The sequence below is a fragment of the Ailuropoda melanoleuca genome, chromosome 2 (genome assembly GCF_002007445.2).
Source record: "Ailuropoda melanoleuca isolate Jingjing chromosome 2, ASM200744v2, whole genome shotgun sequence".
Classification (NCBI taxonomy): Eukaryota; Metazoa; Chordata; class Mammalia; order Carnivora; family Ursidae; genus Ailuropoda; species Ailuropoda melanoleuca.
The window spans coordinates 49,838,755-49,857,941 of record NC_048219.1 but is presented as its reverse complement, the minus strand read 5'-3'; the positions used below and the strand labels follow the sequence as shown (position 1 = coordinate 49,857,941).

The window sequence follows — 19,187 nt, the reverse complement described above, 5'->3', positions numbered from 1 at the left end:
TTTTTTTTTTTTTTTTGAAAATGTACAAAATATCTATCACTACTGATAGGAGGTTAATATTTCTGTGTAGAAATGAAAATTGGTTTGTTTTTAGTATTTAGTGTAGATGTACACATTCCAGCAAATGTATTTGCAACTATTATGTGGTCAATGCTTTGTGATATAAATGTACTTTTTCAATGTATACTTTCACTTTTAAATGCCTGTTTTGTGCTTTACAATAAATGATATGAAACCTCCTGTGTCGGTAAGTTGGATATGTGGGTATTTAAAGGATTCATAATTTCTTAGCAATGATAAATTAAGATACATCTACACAAATATATAAGCTTTCCCCATGAAATATTAATTGAGTTTTTAAACACTGGCATGTTTTTTCCCCCTTGCAGTATAGTAGTAGATTGGAGGATCTTTTCCATTTATTGTATTTGGCTGTTTCAGCACAAGTAATCCTGATTATCTTCATTTTTTTTTCCTTCTGTTTGATTAAAACCTGCATGTGTGTACAATGATCTTTTGGCATACTTCCATTGCATTAACAGTGAAATTTCCTTTTATACATGACCACTGTTTCAGATCTGTACTGCTGCTATAACAGTTAACCTTTCTGTTCTTAATTTAATAATTACTTGATTTCCAAGACTGTTTCAGCATAACTAATTTTAAACAGTTTTTCGGATAGTGAATATGAGTAGTTGAATAAGAAGTTTTTTCATGTAAAGAAACTTTCAATGTATACAATATTAGTGTGTTTCTTTTTAAATTTAGGGTAGAAAAGTGAATAGTATGCAAAAATAGCTACAGTGCATCTGCCATTGAAACCTTATTGGGGTATGGAAATGTTCAAGCTTTTTTCTTTTTTTTTTCTTTTTGCAGTATAGATAAGCTTTGTTTTGTAAATGCACAAGTCCAATCATTGAATCAACTTAATTTTTTATGTACTTGAAATCACTTTATTACTCTATAACACTCATGCTGAAGTTGATATTTTGTTGAAATCCATTGTTTACTCTTTGCATATTTGTTGGCTCTTTGCATATTAATATATTAGACTACATGCAAATACAGTCTGTCTTGCCATTGTCTGTTGAAGTGCAGGTTTGATCCAGCCAGTATAGAACTAGCTCTGTAGGGGTGAGGAGGACTGTGCTGTGTATCATCCTTGATTGTGTTCCTTCAAGGAGCATTGCACTGTAAGTACATCAGAATGACAAATTGATGAACTGCAACAGTATCTTTTTGTCAATGTTCCACATAATGTAAATGCCATACTTTGTGTGAATATTATGTTGGAATACAGTGCTGATATCTTAGAAAACCATAACTGCTTCTTAATTTAACATAGAATAATACATAGGTCTGTATTTTTTTTTAAGTGAGCTTAATGGGTAAGTATTTTTGATATGCTTTAGCTATAGCTAAAGAAAACTGATCATTAAAATTGAATAGTATTACTCATTGGTGCTCCTAAAATATATTGTTTTTCACTGTACAGTATGCATATCTTCTATATTAATATGAAAGACTTGAAATGTATCAGACAGAAGTGGTTTTCAGTTTGCAAATATTAAGCAATGTAGCAGTTTAACACCATTTCATAAATATATATTAGCTCTTTCATTGGTGGGGAGCACCATTTGTTCTGAATATACTATTAAGGGAGATGTACAAGGACATAAATGTTGAGATTACTTACAGGGTAGAAAATAGTTCAGTTTATTATAGATATTTTGAAATGTTTTTTTATTGTTTTATAGAACCTAGAGTGACTTCCCTTTCCCTTATTTAGATATGGATATATAGTTCTAGTTTCAAGTTTAATAGTTAAGGAGTTAGTTATGTGTTATCTTTAAGAGTAGGGTTATTGACATGAACAATTTCAGTATTTTGCATGATACTGTTTTATAGATGACCTTTTAGGAAAGTGGTGCATTTATTTATTAAACTGAAGAAATAGTCAGTTGGATTCAATATCATAACTCACAAATTGGAGGCTGTTGATTTTGATTCATTTAAGGTTTAAAATCTTTATTAATTGCAAACAGTGCAATTATTTATACTTCACAGTGCCTTCCCAGACCTTCCACCTTAGGTTCTGCTGCAAAAAGCAACAGGTAAGCACAACCTAAGGACATATATAAATAAATATTTCAGTACATTAATGTTGTCCCTGTGAGGTTTTTGTGGTTGTGTAATTCAAAAGCAATCTGCTACTGCTTCCCCAAAATGTATTTTGTTATTTATGCTACCATTTCAGTGGAAAGTCTGTAAGTTGTTCAAACAACTGTTTACATTTCTGGGTAATGGTTTTTGGGTTTTTTTGTTTTTGTTTTGTTAAAACAAGAAAAAAGAAATGATGAGTAGATTGCTGCTGTAATTGAACTACATCCAAACTTTTTGTAATCTTTTCCCAAATATAGAAGAATTGTTAAAATTAAGAAAAGGCGATTACATAGTTTTCTAGATTTAGGAAATCACTTGGTTAGAAACTTCAACAGCCTTCACAATCTTTTCATGATTGACAGGACATTTTCTTTGCCCTCCAAAGCTATGGAGTCTTTATTTTTTTCTTGAAGTATAATAATTCAGTAAGGACACAATGGGTCAGAGTTTTATTATGACTTTTTTTTAGACAATTCAGTTTTCATAATTTTTACATACACTGAAAAAGGAAAAAAATTATAAGGAATACTGGCAGTATGTTTTTGATAAGGCATGTGCATCAGTGAAATGTTAACTGTATAGCAAATAACCTTTCATAATCTGTATAGCAACCAGTATTTTTCTGATTTATAATACTTTAATAACTGACGCTGCATTTATTTTATGTTTTGCCAGTTTAAAATGTTTGTGTTCTTATAGATGATTTTAACTGGTACATATTTTGAGTTAAGATGAATGTATTAAAGCAGCATCATATCAGTTTTGTTTATTCAATTTCTAAAATGTGCTGATCCTTTTAAAAACTCCTGCTTATCTCTACAACAAAGAAAAATATTCAAAAATACTGCCTTCATTTTCACACACAGTGCTGAAGATGCTGCAAGCACCAAATCATAGCTCATAAAATCAGGTCCTGAGATAGTTACCCATAAAGAGGAATCCTTTGAGTGTATGCCATTGGTGAGCCGATGAGCATGGACCATAGAAGGGCTCAATGTAGAAGGTAAAATTGGCAAATCATAATTGAGAAATATGAAATGTATTCCCATACATAATATGGTATATAGGGTGTAATGTACCTGCTTTTGATCACTTTTCATTTTAAAGTGCTATTCGCTTGATCTTAAATGTTCCATGAACTGTTAAATCTTGTAAGTTATGTAGTTATTGCACCACATTTATGTGTGTGTATATGTATTGTTTTGATAGTCAATGATAGGTATGTTAAGAGTGATAATATAAAGGAGTTCTTCGAACCTTAAGAGCCTGTCAAGTTTTGGTTAGTTGTAGTTTGCATTTTTATAAAATATAGATGAATGCTAATAGATATTGGGGCATTGTTTCTTATCTCAAGAGTTTTTTTATTCATTACCATAAGCCTTCACTGATACTGCAGTTTTTAAAATGGCGCTAATCTTAACCTTGAAATTAAATGGAAAGCAGAAAAGGTGAGCCAGTTGACTTGAATGCAATGGATGTTAGGAGTGGTAGAAACAATGTTTAGATTGAAATTGAACTGATTTATTTTATTTAGCACTTAAAAATTTGACAATGTGTTTTGTTTTTTAAAGATTTTAGTGTGGTGATACGTAGAATTCTTACGGTTTGATGTTTCTTTTAGAAATGAAAAGTATTTTTATTTTTAATTAATGAAAATGGTTTTAATACTAAAACTAGTGATTTAATACTAGTTGTTATAAACATTATAAAATATTTCCTTAGACAAATACCTTGGTAGTTAATTCATAAGGGTGGGTTTGGGTAGGAGTAGCAGAGTACCTTAAGAGGGAAATAGGAGTATATGCAGAAGTGATAACATTTGAATACTCTGCCAGGAGAACCAGCTCTACCTGCAAACATCTGCTGTCTAGAATAAGGATGTAGAAATGATCAATGAAGATGTCTTTTTATTTTCTGAAAATTCTGCCTCATTTTAAAATGTATTTTAACAATATCTAAAGATAATTTTGACTCTGAAAATAATCTTATTTTTTGTTTAGTCACTTGAGTTTTCTTGCCACAGTATAAATTTCTGAGGGATTTTTTAAATTGGTGCTTTTAAGAAGCAAATCCCAAGGTTTTATTTTCTTCAATGATAGCCCTGTAGAAACTCTTAAATGTATTTGCGCATATATATATATTTTTTCTTATGCATGCTCGATGCATTTTCGTCCTGAGAAAAATGTTCTCTACAGAAACTACCCGTGTGTAAAAAGAAGATTGGCTTAAAATGGCTACTGTGATGGGAACAGTGTCTTAGGGAGATGCAGCTTGGACTTGAGGTAAATTGAATACTTTACAAACTGTGGTTTAGAGTTTGTTTTAATGACATTGTATGTAAAAGGGCACATGATTGCTGTAATTTTGTATTGATTATGGTTTCCTCAATAAAAAAAATAAATGTACATTGATCAATATTATAAAGGAGTGTTTTCTTTTCTAAAATATTGAGACTTTATTTGATACAGAAGTTACTTTATTGAGTTTACATTGTAAAATAAAATTGTCTTCCAGAAAACTAAAATATAAAACAACTTGGTAATAGAACGTGGTAGTTAATTATTTACAAACTCAAGAGACCAGATTTTAAAATTGAAGATTATGCCATTTTTTTCAACTCTTAGATCTTGAAATCGTCCATTATGTTAAAAGTGTTTTCTCCTGCATAAACTACTGATACAAAGTTTTCTCACTAAAATATAATTTGTTCAGGCAAGGTCACAACATAAATTTGCTTTTATAAGCTTGAATATATATTACACACGTTTGAAAAGTACATGTTAATATTCTCAACACTCAGATCTCTATATAGGCAGTGGTTTCCATTAAATTTTCTCTGGCAGTTTTTTTCTTAAAAGTCTTAACTTTTGTTCTCCATGCCCCCACTTTCCCCTATATGCTTCAGAAAGACTTTGAAACTACACCAAGGAAAGTGATGTATTAAGGAAAACTCAGATTGATAGGTTCCAAATTCATTAAGTCTCTATTTCAGACTAATTTTAGGTGTAAATAGCTCATAAATGACATTCCTTCATGCAAAATAATGTATTTTATGATTTTTAAAACATAATTGCTGTAAACTTAGAATAAATTTTCCACTTTACCCCGTTAGATACACATTAACTTCTGCATAATATGACGACGAATCTGGTGATCATTTGGAAAGGAAGAAGGTATTCTTTAGACGAGCTTGTGTTTTGAAGACTATTATGAAAAGGAATAAAAAGTCAACATAGTGGCACTTCTGGTTTCCATTTTGGCCCCGCCACAGAAAACATGGCTGTAGTAAGAAAGTCAGGGAGAGGGAGGGAGGGAGGGAGAGAGAGAGAGAAAGTTCCAGGGAGAGGGAAGGGGAGCCTAGTAGTCTTCAGCTAAAAAAGAGAAGAAGAAAAATGATTTTTTTTTAAGGAAAAAGAATTTAAATAGAATAAAAGTTCTAGATTAAGTGATTAATTCTTACTTTCAATTGTAAGAATACAGGTACTAGCCGCAGAGCCTTTGTTGTTGACCGCTTTACACATATACTCTCCTTCATCTTCTGGAAAAGTTTCTGGTAAATATAGGCAGTAAGTTTCTCCTCTTTCAATATATTGGTAGTCTTCTCCATCCTGCAGTATTTCTCCTTCAAACCACCATGTAATTTCCGGTTTGGGTTCTCCTGTTACTTTAACAGTAAATCTAACTGGCTCACTGTCTACAACTGATGTGTTTTTTAGAGGCTTCTTGAACCACGGAGCTCCTGATCTCGTTTGCTCCTCATCTTCAATAGTGGAGCCATTCATGATGCTACCACCCTCTTCTTCCTCTTCCTCTTCTCTTTTCTATATTAAAGCAAGCACATTCAAGTGGGCATTTACTGTAGCATTTTCAGGATAATGATTTAGTAACAGAATTTCATGGGTAAATGGGTTTTTGCTTCCCAAAGAACATGTAAATATGCCTACTAGAATGTGTACTTTACAAAACATTCCACTGACCTGAAAGCTATTAAATTTTTTTTTAATCGTCAAAATTTTAAGAGCCATGTTTGAAAAATAAAGAATATGTAAGCCTGGTACCTTTTGTAGTGCTGCATCAATTTCCTTTTGTTCAAACTGCATCCGTAGTAACTTTTGCTCTTCAATTCTTCTTTGTTCTTCTTCTTCTCTTGCCTTAGCCATTTGTTCAAATCTAGCTTTCATATTCACTTTATGAGTAAATGGGGCCTCACTTTTTTTTGCAGGCCTCACATCAACATCTTCTTCCTTTATGAAAGTGGGCCAAGAATAAAAATTGCTTTTTTTCTAGAAACCAACAAGAACTAAAGCATTAATAGTTACGAGGTTGTCATTTATAGGAACAAAATAATTACTATGTTTGGTTTACATATCTGTGCTATACTTGGATGTGGAGATTTTCACTATCCTATCCCCTAATTTGGGAAAGATGAAAGTTTGGAGTAAAAGTCTCCTGACAATTAGAACACTTTTCTCCCAGTGTAAAGGTTATACAATATCACTGGAGTCCCAGTGTATTTTTTGCTCAACCTACTCTGTGCTGGCTGGTAGTACTGAATAACAGAAAAGGGTGGGGATGTTATACATTTTAGTAACTGTTAAAATACTCCCTTCTCAAAAGACTGTCCATCACTCTTCACCCTCCTATGTAATACAGAAAATTTGTTACTTCCCACTTCATGATTTTCTTCCTCACCCTTCTTAGCTAATAACTATCTTTGAGGTGAATTCCATCCAACAAAATTTACTGATGTTCAAATGGCAGACAAGAGTGTTGCAGGCAGAATAAATGGAAAGACAAATGAAAGACAGTGGCTGGAGGCTGGGGAAATCCCTGAGTTGAAGTAGATGGTTAGTCATCTGTTTAGGTTAAGAGCCTGAAACCATGGGATTAAGGGATTAATCTAAGAGACAAGTTTTAACTGTTAAAACAGCTTTGAGCTGGTAATGATGAGGTCACTGGTGGCTTTTGAGGGAGGTTTTAAAGTGGGGTTATAGGTAGTTAATTCAGGGTTTTTAAAGTACTTTAGCTATATATATATATATAGTTGACTCTTGGTTTCTAAACTACTTAGACTTATGGATCTGTCTGGAAATCTCACCATTTATATTTCACAGTACTAAGGAAACTGCTTCAGGATACCACATCCAACTGAAGGAAATTCTGAAACAAGCTTTCTAAAAATAATTGCCTGTATAAGAAAAATCTTGGTGCGTGGATGTTTTGCATCAGTTTGAGGTATAGTACCTCAGTTCAATGAATATAGGAGGAGTTGGTTAGTTTTTCTTGTTTTCTTGAATCAGGTTTTTATTCAGTGTTGGAAAATCCCAGAACATCAAACCACCAAATACCTAATGGGTAAATTCTACTACTCATGCCATTAACACAAATAAGTTTGAAATGATCAACTAATGCCTGTTGATAAACATAATACCAGACTACAGTTAAATGCTAATGAATGATGTTGCTATGGTTTTTTTTTTATTACCAAAAAGGCTAAAAAATACACGTTAAACACTGGTTCGCTTACTGCAAGTTTATCTCAGTGGGCTTTTCTGAGGTTTAAAAAGGACCTCTGTCATACAATATGGTTAATTTCATTCTTTCTTTGCTTACCAAATCTTGAAGATAACAGTATTTAGGCAGGTACGATAATTGCTATTCTGACTGAATCCCTCCCAGTTACCTTGCTTCCTGGATTTAAGTATAAAAATGTGCAAATTCATAACTCACTTAGCTACTTCAAAACTGCGTTTAGAAAATAAATTCAGTGAGTGAGAGAATTCCTCATAAACTGGGAGAAAGTTTATGAACAGTATTTGTTAAGTACAAGTGTTCCTTTTCTTGAATCCTTGAAAAGCCAGCTTAAAAATGTTTCCAGGAAATGTACCTATGAAAGTCATGGTAAATGGAATGATCTTTGTTGTCTAGGTGCATTCTTAGAGTATTGATACCTACCCATATGAATATCAAAGGAATCACAGTTGGGCAGTGAACTTGGGATAAAAGTGAGCATAAGAAATGGCTTTGGAGTATGCCTTACTGGAAAACTAGAAAATCAAACACCCCTAAGGCAATTAAAGGATTTAAATACCAAGTGAGTTATACAGATCAAGGGCTACCAGGATCTGGGATAGAATACTTTGATTAGGGGAGGTTACACAGATGAGGTAGACCGTGAAAGATGTCTGGAATATAAGTAGAAGACATGCTGAATGTGGCATTTTTATTTTTATTTTTTTATTTTTTTTAAGATTTTTTTTTTTTTTTNAGAGACAGCCAGCGAGAGAGGGAACACAAGCAGGGGGAGTGGGAGAGGAAGAAGCAGGCTCATAGCAGAGGAGCCTGATGTTGGGGCTCGATCCCATAACGCCGGGATCACGCCCTGAGCCGAAGGCAGACGCTTAACCGCTGTGCCACCCAGGCACTCCGAATGTGGCATTTTTAAAGAGGATACCAGATAATACCAGATGGGGGAGGGGAGGGAGTCCTCTAGAAATGGATTACACTCAATGTCCAAACTATGCTAACAGGTTTTTTAAGGATACCTCAGTGACCCTTAATCTAGAGAGGAAGGATGTCAGCATCCTTCACAGTCTCATGGGTTACAAGAGATTAGCCAAGTCCTAATCTCGTCCTTTTCATGCCAGTAATAGCAATAAAACAGTCACCTACCTAATTTTTAATCTTACCTAAATATTTTGTAGGGCTAGGTATGACTGCTCTGAGGTTTCACTACCTTTAGCACTAGAAAGGAAGCAAGTGCATGCTGACTGAACTTTTCTTTACCTTCTGTGATACATTTCTCTCAAAAAATGAACTGATCTTGTGATCTTCAATGAATCATTAAATATTGGTGTTCTCCAGTTTTATCATTTACCTTCCAACTACTAACTCTTTGAAGATGGTTTTATCTACCTTGATACATTTATTTTTTTAAAGATTTATTTTAGAGAGTAGGGGGAAGGACAGAGGGAGAGAATCTCAAGCAGACTCCCAGCTGAGTGCAGACCTTATGACCCTGAGATCATGACCTGAGCCTAAACCAAGAGTCCAATGTTCAACCAACTAAGCCATCCTACCCATAAGTAGCCTGTTACCCAGTTTGGTTAAAAGTTGGGTCCATTTTCCTCGCTGGATGCTAACTTCATGCCTTATCCCTGTCTTTTCAGTTTATTCTCCATGATCCCAGGATTCTTTACAAATATAAGCCTTTTATTACTCTGTCCAAAAACTAATCGTTGACATTGTTCCCAGATGATAGTCCCTGCAAGGTTAAAAACACCCAATATTAGCTAGCCACTACTACAACTTTATCCCTGTCATCCAGTATGCTGTGAATCATGCCTTTGAGCAAAATTTCCATCCCCCAGATAAATGTTTACAACCTTCATGTAAAGGTTATAAAGGGACACCCATCCCTCCGATCTAGAAGCTTCTCTTTAAGTTCTATTCAACCTTCACATAGCTTAAATGTCATTTTCTCAGCCCTGTTAAACCTCTCCTATGAATACTGATTCCATCTTACTTGATCCCATAACAAATATATAACTCCTATTTTAGCACTTAAAACTAAAATTATAATTACTTTCCTACATGCATTAGGCTGAACTTTTTGAAGGCATATTATATTCAATTTCATGTACTCAAAACAACACAGGGCCCAACATAGAAGATGTTAGCAATAGCATTTGCTTTTAGCAGTGACAAAATAATTTATTTCCAATCAGCCCAAGCCCTAAGTCCTCAAGGTTTAGTGTATGTCACACGGAGTTCAAATGCATATCAACTTCGGGGCACCTGGGTGGTATAGTCGGTTAAGTGACCAACTTGGTTTCGTTTCAGGTCATGATCTCGGGGTCATGAGGTTGAGCCCCATGTTGGGCACAGCGCTAGCACAGAGTCTGCGTAAGTTTCTTTCCCTCTCCCTCTGCCCCTCCCCTACCTCTCTCAAAAATAAATGTCTTTAAAATGCGTATCAACTTCACTGATGAATATCTGATGTTCCACAGCATCTCTGTTTCTCTAAAATAGCTTGTGATTTCCTTTCCTTCCAAACTCTTTATTCCTGTATGACCTATGTTTGTGTATACCCATTTTAGTTCCTCTCCCTCTCGTCTCTACCACCATCCCCAAGTCTTCTTAGTTTTATCCCACATATTTATCTGTTTTTTCCATTTGATCCCTAGTTCAAATCCTCACCAGGCCTCTGACCATCCTGTACAAAACAGTACCCTTCTTTGTTAATTTCCACAGCTTCTACTTACTACCCAATAATTGTTTCCTATCCTCCCACCTGTTAGATTCTAAACACTACATAAGCAAAGACTGTAGGTTTATTTACAAATATAGTAGTCCCAGTGTCCAAAACAGTCCCTGGAACATAGTAGGCATTCAAATAATTTTTTAATGCATTAATCTAAAACCATCTTTAGTTTAATATGATCTATGTATAAAGATGCTTATTTGATAATATCACTTCATGTTTTAAAAATCCCTTCAATGAATAATAAAGCAAACTTCCTTAACATGGATGGCATCTAAGACCTTCCATGGCCATGTTGCTTGTGCTTGCATCTTCATCATTATCTTGTGCTGTTCTTACACTCTGCTTGCTTCAATAATAACTGCTTACAGTTCCAAGAATCTGCACATAATTTTTTAATTCTATCTTCTAACTCACAGTATCCTCTGAAGGCCTGCCTAACTTCCCACACCTGTTTTATTAGGATATTTGATGAAAATTCATTGCTAGAAGAACATAAGTTAAATGCTGTTAAGTATTATAAAATGGCAATTCTGGCAGAAAAAATTCTCCAGATCCTGTTTAAAGCAATATTCATAATCATGGAACCAGACCTTAGGCTGGAAGGAACATTATGGGTCATCTGGTAATTGTCTTTTTAACATTTGGAGGTACTTCAAATTCATGTCCTCTGAATTCTAATTTAGGCTCTGCCACTGAATTATTGGCATGACTCTGAGTAGTTCATTAAGCTTTATTGGCCTCATCCTTAAATAAGAAAGTAACTATGAATGATCTCTGGAGTTTATTTTAACCCATATGTACACTGGTTCTAATGATTCAAACTAAAACTTGTGCTATAAGTATATTTTTTAAAGATTTTATTTATTTACTTGTCAGAGAGTACAAGCGGGGCGAGCGGCAGGGAGAGGGAGAAGCAGGCTCCCCACTGAGCAGGGAGCCCAACTTGAGACTCAATCCCAGGACCCCGGGATCATAACCTGAGCCGAAAGCAGACGCTTAACCAACTGAGCCACCCAGGCATCCTGTGCCATAAATATTTTTTAAACTATTTTTTCCAGAATGAACTACTTGATGTTCACTATAGACTATTTAATTCTGATAAAAGCCATTTTGAAACAATGCTAGATTGAGACAATCTTTCAAAGTCTCTTAAGATCTTAATGTCCTGGGGCGCCTGGGTGGCTGTCGTTAGGCGCCTGCCTTCTGCTCAGGGAGTGATCCTGGCGTTCTCGGATCCAGCCCCACATCAGGCTCCCTGCTCCACTGGGAGTCTGCTTCTTCCTCTCCCACTCCCCCTGCTTGTGTTCCCTCTCTCACTGGCTGTCTCTCTCCCTGTCAAATAAATAAATAAAATCTTAAAAAAAAAAAAAAGATCTTAATGTCCTTTTGCTATTTAATTCTCAGATTATCATATACCTATGGTTAATTGTAAGTACCAAAACTTATTTCAAAGTCAATGTTATATTTCTGTTAAGTTCATCATAATTACTGTACCGTAATTATTAAATGTAGTTTACCTCATGAAAGTTTTCTGCTTCTCGCTCTTTAATTTCAAGGTCAATTGCTCTCCTTTTTGCTCGTTCTTCTTCTATCTTTTTCTGTATTTCTTTTTCAGACAACTGTCCAATCTTTTCAAACTTGCTTTTTAGATTTTTGGCTTGAATAGAACCACTTCTTTTCAATTTGATTAATTCTTCATATTCCCTACTCAATTCAAAGGTTTCATGTTCTTCCTCTTCCTTCAAAAAAAAATAAGATTTTTATATATTAAATACCAGAAAATTAAGTTTGTACAATAAACCATCCAAAAAGTGTTCATTTCTTATTTGAAGCCAAAAATAAAGCTTAAATAACCTGCTCCCTAAGTGCAATGCCTAAATTTACTGATTAAAAGTAATGCTACAAATTTAAAACTTTAGATAACTCTTATTTAAAATATTATTTCATTATGGAATATGGCTCAAAACTTTATTTAATATTTCATTATAACCTCCTAAAACTAAAATATGCATACCAAGATTAGCTTTTACTAGGAACCACAGGAAAATCCATGTTTAGGGGAAGATGAAGAACTGTAATTGTAAGAACAGTGGGCTGGGAGTCAGATATAAGTTCCAGTTCTGACTTAGATACCGTGTGGCCTTTTGCCTTGTCACTTAGCCTCCTGGATATGATTTTTTTTTTTTTTTATCTCTATACAGAGCCAGAGTATCCTAAAATTCCTCCTGTCTTTGTTTTGATGATAGTCTAATAAAGTTAAATAACACTCTTAATACTCAGGTTAACTCAATGAAGCCTTTCTATAATAGTCTGGCAAAATCCCTACATTTGACACATATCATTTCTATTCTCAATTTTAAATTCTGCCAAGAAAGAAAAAGAGTCCATCAAAACTGGGCTCCAATTCTTTAAACCATTTTATCTTAAATACTTTTTTATTCCTGTTTCCCTTGGCTTCTCAGAATTTACTACTAGTTCTCTGTATACTTCTTACACTAAACCCTAATCTCACTATATGAAGTGGTAAAAAAAAAAAAAAAATGCAGTTATTCCTGGTATACTTTTCCTGGAGAAGACCTAGAGTTCTAGGTGTGGGGAGGGGGTAATTAGGGAGAGGGAATGAAGGTGAGGAGGGGTGGGGTCACAGTAGATGATATGACATGAGGCTTAATCTCTTGGTTCAACCAAAGGAGAAAAAAGAACTTATTCCTTTATACTACCTTCACTTTTTAGTCTCTTGTGTGTGAAAACAGACAACTCCTAAAATACCAGAAACCTAACAAATTTGTTATGTACCTCATATCTTTGGTTCCCAAATCATTCTGGTCAAAATTAATGACTGAACTAATATAAATACAATTTAGAAGTTTTTCTAGACAATTCATTTTCGGCATCCTTTATAAAATAAATGCTATTATATTTAAAAAAATTTTAAGACTAGACCTTGGAATATTTTCCTACAGCATATTCATGATATTTTATTATTACCTATATATTTATATAGTATTTATAGTCTCTTGGTTGTCTGGGGCAAGGAAGTAAATACCCCACAGGCCCGTTGCCCGGACCCATGACAAAAGAGGCAACTTCTAAGAGATTGCAACCTCTGCATAGGATCCCTTCAGTTCCTAGATCAGGAGTGGGCAAGAGGTCCCCACCAAGTTGCCTGCCAAACATGCCATATCAAGCCAGTTTGAGTCTGGGACAACCACTGCTTGTTTCCCCCCAAGTCATGGGCCTGTGTGCTGATCCCCGACCCTGTTCATGTTGCTGCCAAGAGCCCTCCCCCCCATCAGAGGCCGAGGGTGACAGAGAATGCTGGCCCCCTTTTTCTATCTTCCCTCTTCTGCCTACACAACTGGCACCCAGTTGAATAGTGGCAGCTGTGGGAAGGAAACGTTTAGACAGGGCCTTGGGGCATCAGGAGGTGGGAAAAGGGCTGAGAATGCACCACAGAGAGGCAGGGGACAGCAGGAAGTTTGAGTGAGCCACGGCTCTAAAAGTCTAGCACATGCTCCACTGTCCAATCAGCTTTCACTTTTAACACAAAATTCAAAGATAAGATGATTACAGTTTTAATTAAATTTTAATTTCTAAATTTTACTTTAAATTTTTTAATTAAAAATCAAGATGGCAACCTTAGAACATTAAATCTTATGCATGGCCTGTCTGAGCCTAGGGTCCTGTGAGGACACAAGCTGCATGCCCTGTATAATCTATATGTATGTAGATATATATTTATGTATTTATTTAATTCACTTCAATACTAGAGAAATCATATTAAGATATTTATCATGAGAGTTCTGTCTTCTAATTGAGTAAAATAAAATGATACAAAGACTTGCCAAACTGATGTTTCTATTAGTTATTATAAGATACTACATGTAAAAAAATTATATTAGTTATTGTAGGATACTACATGTAAAATACTTATATTGGTATTTGGAGAATGTAAGTGGGTATTTCTTAAAATCTCACCTCTCCCATTTCTTGTCTCAGTTGTTCAAATTCCTGTTTTTCCATCTCTAACTTATGCTTCCTTTCCTCCTCTGTTCGTCGTTTTTCTTCTTCCATTTTTTGTTTTAATAATTCTTCAAAATTAATTTCCAGTTTTCCCGGTGTAAGAGATTCTTGAGAAATTGTTTTATACATCTCTGGGAAGTCGTCATCTACTACCTATTTAAAATAATTTTTTCATTACTTTTGCCAAAATTACACAAACTAAAAAAAGGTTTTTTTTGTAGAAACTGTGATCACTTGAGTAGAAACATTTCACACTGAACTAAAAATTTGGAGACTTAAATCTCTTCAGAAGTAAAAAACAATAAACAAGGGAGAAATTACTAGAAAATATGACTATTTTGTGGTTACAGAGGAAATGGTGACCATCTGTTCTCCAGTGAACACAAAGAAATCCTTTGATTTTGTATTATGAGTAATTTGAATTAGATATTAAGATTTTCTGATACCGAGAGCACTTTTAATTGAATTAAAATGAATTTCCAGGGTGCCTGGGTGGCTCAGTCAGATAAGCATCTGCCTTCGGTCAGGTCATGATCTCAGGGTCCTGGGATCAAGCCCTCCATCGGGCTGGGCTCTCTGCTCGCAGGGAAACTGCTTCTCCCTCTCCTCCCTGCTTGTGCTCCTTCTCGCTATCTCTCTCCAAGTAAAATCTTTAAAATAAAATAAAATAAAAATAAATTTCCATTCTGCTAATTAAAATAGAGCATTTCCATTAAATCATGGTTTTGTCTGAATGAATCAGATAACCCATTATGATTCTTTCATAATCAGGTAAAAATCACTCCTAATGCTGTAATTTTTTGTACTAATTTATTTACTGTCCAGCTAATTAAATAGTTAATACTAAACAGCTGCCATGTAAAATTCTAAGCACTTTACATGTATTGTCTTATTTAATCCTGTAATCCTATAAAGTAGATATTATTAATCTCCTCTATTTTATAGATGAGAAACTGAGGCACTGAAAAGTAACTTTTCCAAAGTCAACACAAATATTAAGTGGCAAAGGTGGGATTCAAAACTTCAAAAGTCTAATAAAATTATAAATAATGATTTAGACTATCTTTTTGTAATTTAATGAATTACATGTCTAACTGCCATTAAGTTGTGACCTTGGACAAGTTACCGGGCCTCTGTGAGTTTCCCTATCTGTGACAACTTTTCATATAGTCGTCAAGGGAATTATAGTCGTCAAGAGAATCAAAAGTTTGGGAACACTTAGCTGTGTGCCTGATACCCAACAGTAAGCTCCTAAAGGCAGTTTTATTATTATCATACCCTGTAATGAAGGCAGTCCCTAAATTGCAAATAGAAACTTTGCTTTTAAATCACTGACTTGGAATACATTTTACCACTAAAAGCAATTACCTAATTCTGTTTTTCTGTCCCCTGAAAGTAGAAAATAAACCTCGGGCCTGAATTATGACCCCATGGCTAAAGAAGACATAGGGTAATAAGAAGGCAAAGGGTAATTATTTATTTGTTCCAAGTTTTGTATATGACAGGCTTTACCAAAGAATAAATTCAACTCAGAAACAATGTTTATATGGTCTTACAATCCTAAGATTGCCAGAAATTTTTATTAATATATGAGCTAACTGAGCTGTAATACAAAATTAAAGTGTGGACCTGGATAAGAAAATAACATAAATGAAGGGAAAAGTTTCTCTTTCCTGATATAGAAATATCTCTAGGAGGGGCGCCTGGGTGGCACAGCGGTTAAGCGTCTGCCTTCGGCTCAGGGCGTGATCTCGGCGTTATGGGATCGAGCCACATCAGGCTCTTCGGCTATGAGCCTGCTTCTTCCTCTCCCACTCCCCCTGCTTGTGTTCCCTCTCTCGCTGGCTGTCTCTATCTCTGTCGAATAAATAAATAAAATCTTAAAAAAAAAAAAAAAAAAAAGAAATATCTCTAGGAAACTAGAGTTTCAGTTGAATGCAGTTTTCCTCCTCTGCATTTTCTACCAGTGAATAATGGCAGTTTCAGCCTAAAAATCGGCCCCTGGGATTAGATCTCCCGATATTCACAGCTACTTCTTGTCTATCACTTCTGAACCTGCTTATTCTCCAAAAATTAAGTGCCTTCGCAATGTTTATGGGGTTTCTGTGTAGAAATCATCTGTGAATCAAGGATTACCTAGTAATACACACAAGATAGTTTTAAGGGGCACCTGGAGGGCTCAGTCAGTAGAGCCGTAATTCTTGATCTTGGGTTGTCAGTTCAAGCCCCATTTCGGGGTAGAGTTTACTGAACAAGTTAGTTATTTTTTTAAAAGATAGCTTTAATATACTCCACAAACATTTACAGTAAATTTGTTATGCTAGAATGCTTTGTGCCGTTTGCCTGATGAACAGTCTCAGCCTCCTGAGAACGACAGCCGTAAGCAACAACAATACCGCGTTAGTGCACGCCAGAGAGTACTAAATGCTGTAAGAATGCATAGAAGGAACACGTCTTTGGAACTTGTGTTCTCAGGAAAGGCTTCCCAGAGAAACGGAAAATATGAATAGGAGACAGCAGAGCACAGGGAACAGAAAGAGGGATGTGTTTCATTCAGCATTTATGAAGGTCCAGAGATGGATTGGATGGATGGTCCAGAGAGCACCGTATTTTGAAGAAATGTAGAGAAATTTAGTATGTCCAGAACCAAAGATGGCCAATTAAGGAGGAAGAAATGAAACAGGAAAAATATACTAGGGTAATATGATAAAGAAATTCATTTAAAAAATTTTTAGATTTAAAAAAAATTTAGATTTTTGCTTAAGGGAAGTGGAAAATTTTTAAGCAAAATAGTAACACAAATTTACTTGAAAGAAAGAGGAGGAGGGGTGCCTGGGTAGCGCAGTCGTTAAGCATCTGCCTTCCGCTCAGGGCATGATCCCGGTGCTCTGGGATTGAGCCCTACATCAGGCTCCTCCACTAGGAGCCTGCTTCTTCCTCTCCCACTCCCCCTGCTTGTGTTCCCTCTCTCACTGGCTGTCTCTCTCTGTCAAATAAATAAATAAAATCTTAAAAAAAAAAAAAAAAAGAGGCGGAGACAGTGAGAAAGCTCACTCTTGTCTTTACAAAGATGAATGGATTATAGGCAAGAAAGCAAGTTAAATAGGAGTTGGTTTGAGGCTAGAGATAACTGTGACCTGGGAGGAGATAGGTGACCCAAGGAAGGGATAACAATGACAGTGAAATGAGGGGAAAACTGATCAATTTTTAGAGTGATTTAGAAGGTAGAACGAATGAGACTTAGTGAATGACTGGATGTGAGGCATGAATGAGAAGGTGGAACTCTTTAAGCCTCCCAACTTTCTGATATGAGCATCTGGATGGGTGATGAAGCCAAATAAACACATGGATATATTTGCCTGAAGCTCCCCCAGACATAGGAAGAAAACCAAGTCATGATATCACTGAAGCCAATTAAAATGTTTCAAGAAGAGGGGGGGGTGCCTGGCTGGCTCAATTGGTAGAGGCTGCAACTCTTGATCTTCAGGTTGTAAGTTCAAGCCCCATGATGGGTGTGGAGCCTACTTAAAAATGTTTCAAGAAGGAGATGCTGCATTTACAGGTCAACTTGCTTGAAAATAGTTTGTGAGATGACTGTACAATTTACAAACATTAAAGTGGTATAGGGGGTGTAACTTTGTGACAGAATTAAGTTAGCAATATCCCGAAGTGATGGGTGAGCACTTTGGAGAATTAAATAATTGTGATTAAATGGCTTTGGTCATTTAATATGTACTGGATGGGATGGAAGGTGAAATGAAAGAAGGAAAGGAAGGAATGAGGGAGGGAGAAAGGGAAGGAGGAAACATGGGAAGGGAGAGAAGAATGGAGAGAATGGAAGGAAAGGTAGAGCAGGAAAATTCCTGCTTAGATAACTTCTGGAAAACATGCCTTCCCAGAGAAGGAAGGTAATGTTCAATCCTCTAAGCCAGGCATGGCAACTTAATCAGAACCTTCTCAATATCACACTAAAGCAAACACCTTTAACTGACTGGTGTTAATGCCATAGGAGACTTTATAGTTTATTTGCTGTCCCTACTTTTGACAGATTCCAGAATTAATATTCTCCAAAGTTTAATTATTATTCTTAACATACTCTATTTTTTTAATTAAAAAAAATTTAAGGTTTGTTTGTTTGAGAGGGAGAGTGTGTGTGTGAGTACAGGGGGAAGGAGCAGAGGGAGGGACTCTCAAACACTCTGTGCTGAGAGCGTGGAGCCTGACACGGGGCTTGATTTCAAGACGCTGAGATCACAACCTGAGCCAAAACCAAGAGTTGGATGCTTAACCAACTGCACCACCCAGGCACCCCAAATTTTAAAAGCTTCTAAAGTAATCTCTACACCCAACATGGGGCACAAACTCACAACCCCAAGAGTTGCATACTCTACTGACTGAGCCAGCCAGGGAACCCCTCTTAACATACTTTTAAAAGAGCTGAATCCTAATGGCATTCTCCAGTTACATTCTATCTTACCATGCTTCTCCTTGCTTCAGCAAATGCCTTCTTTTCTTCCTCTATTCTCCTCCTGGCTTCTTCTTCTGCTTTCCTTTTTTCATCTTCTCTCCTTTGTCTTTCTATCTCTTCAAAACTGAGTTTGAGTTTACCAGGGCGGTACCCTTTTAAAATTTTTTCTGTGTCTTGGTTTTCCTCCTCTTCATTTACCTAACCAAGAAACAACTCATTACTAAGAACTGAGATTCATCAAAGGCAGGAATGAATTATCAATTAAAA

At 35.6% G+C, this 19,187-nt stretch overlaps 2 protein-coding genes across 19 annotated transcripts in view; one reads left to right on the top strand and one right to left on the bottom strand.

Annotated features, from left to right (window-relative positions):
• Positions 1-4,580, top strand: part of FUBP1 (far upstream element binding protein 1) — a 34,762-nt gene extending 30,182 nt beyond the window's left edge. For 11 of the 14 annotated variants that reach the window (XM_034653729.1, XM_034653730.1, XM_034653732.1 and 8 more), the window contains 2 exons: positions 2,068-2,114; positions 4,359-4,580. In XM_034653729.1, the coding sequence (XP_034509620.1) occupies positions 2,068-2,114; positions 4,359-4,392 (81 nt within the window). In that variant the 3' untranslated portion in view covers positions 4,393-4,580. Of the gene's footprint in view, positions 1-2,067; positions 2,115-3,029 lie in introns of all 14 variants that reach the window. The other 3 variants (XM_034653728.1, XM_034653742.1, XR_004623276.1) reach the window with 2 other exon arrangements.
• A 92-nt stretch (positions 4,581-4,672) lies between these two features.
• The window catches only part of NEXN (nexilin F-actin binding protein), a 48,951-nt gene continuing 34,436 nt past the window's right edge, over positions 4,673-19,187 (bottom strand). For 3 of the 5 annotated variants that reach the window (XM_034653724.1, XM_034653722.1, XM_034653725.1), the window contains 6 exons: positions 18,930-19,118; positions 14,408-14,605; positions 11,947-12,168; positions 6,222-6,407; positions 5,624-5,984; positions 4,673-5,534 (listed from right to left, as the gene is read on the bottom strand). In XM_034653724.1, the coding sequence (XP_034509615.1) occupies positions 5,521-5,534; positions 5,624-5,984; positions 6,222-6,407; positions 11,947-12,168; positions 14,408-14,605; positions 18,930-19,118 (1,170 nt within the window). In that variant the 3' untranslated portion in view covers positions 4,673-5,520. Of the gene's footprint in view, positions 5,985-6,221; positions 6,408-11,946; positions 12,169-14,407; positions 14,606-18,929; positions 19,119-19,187 lie in introns of all 5 variants that reach the window. The other 2 variants (XM_034653723.1, XM_034653726.1) reach the window with 2 other exon arrangements.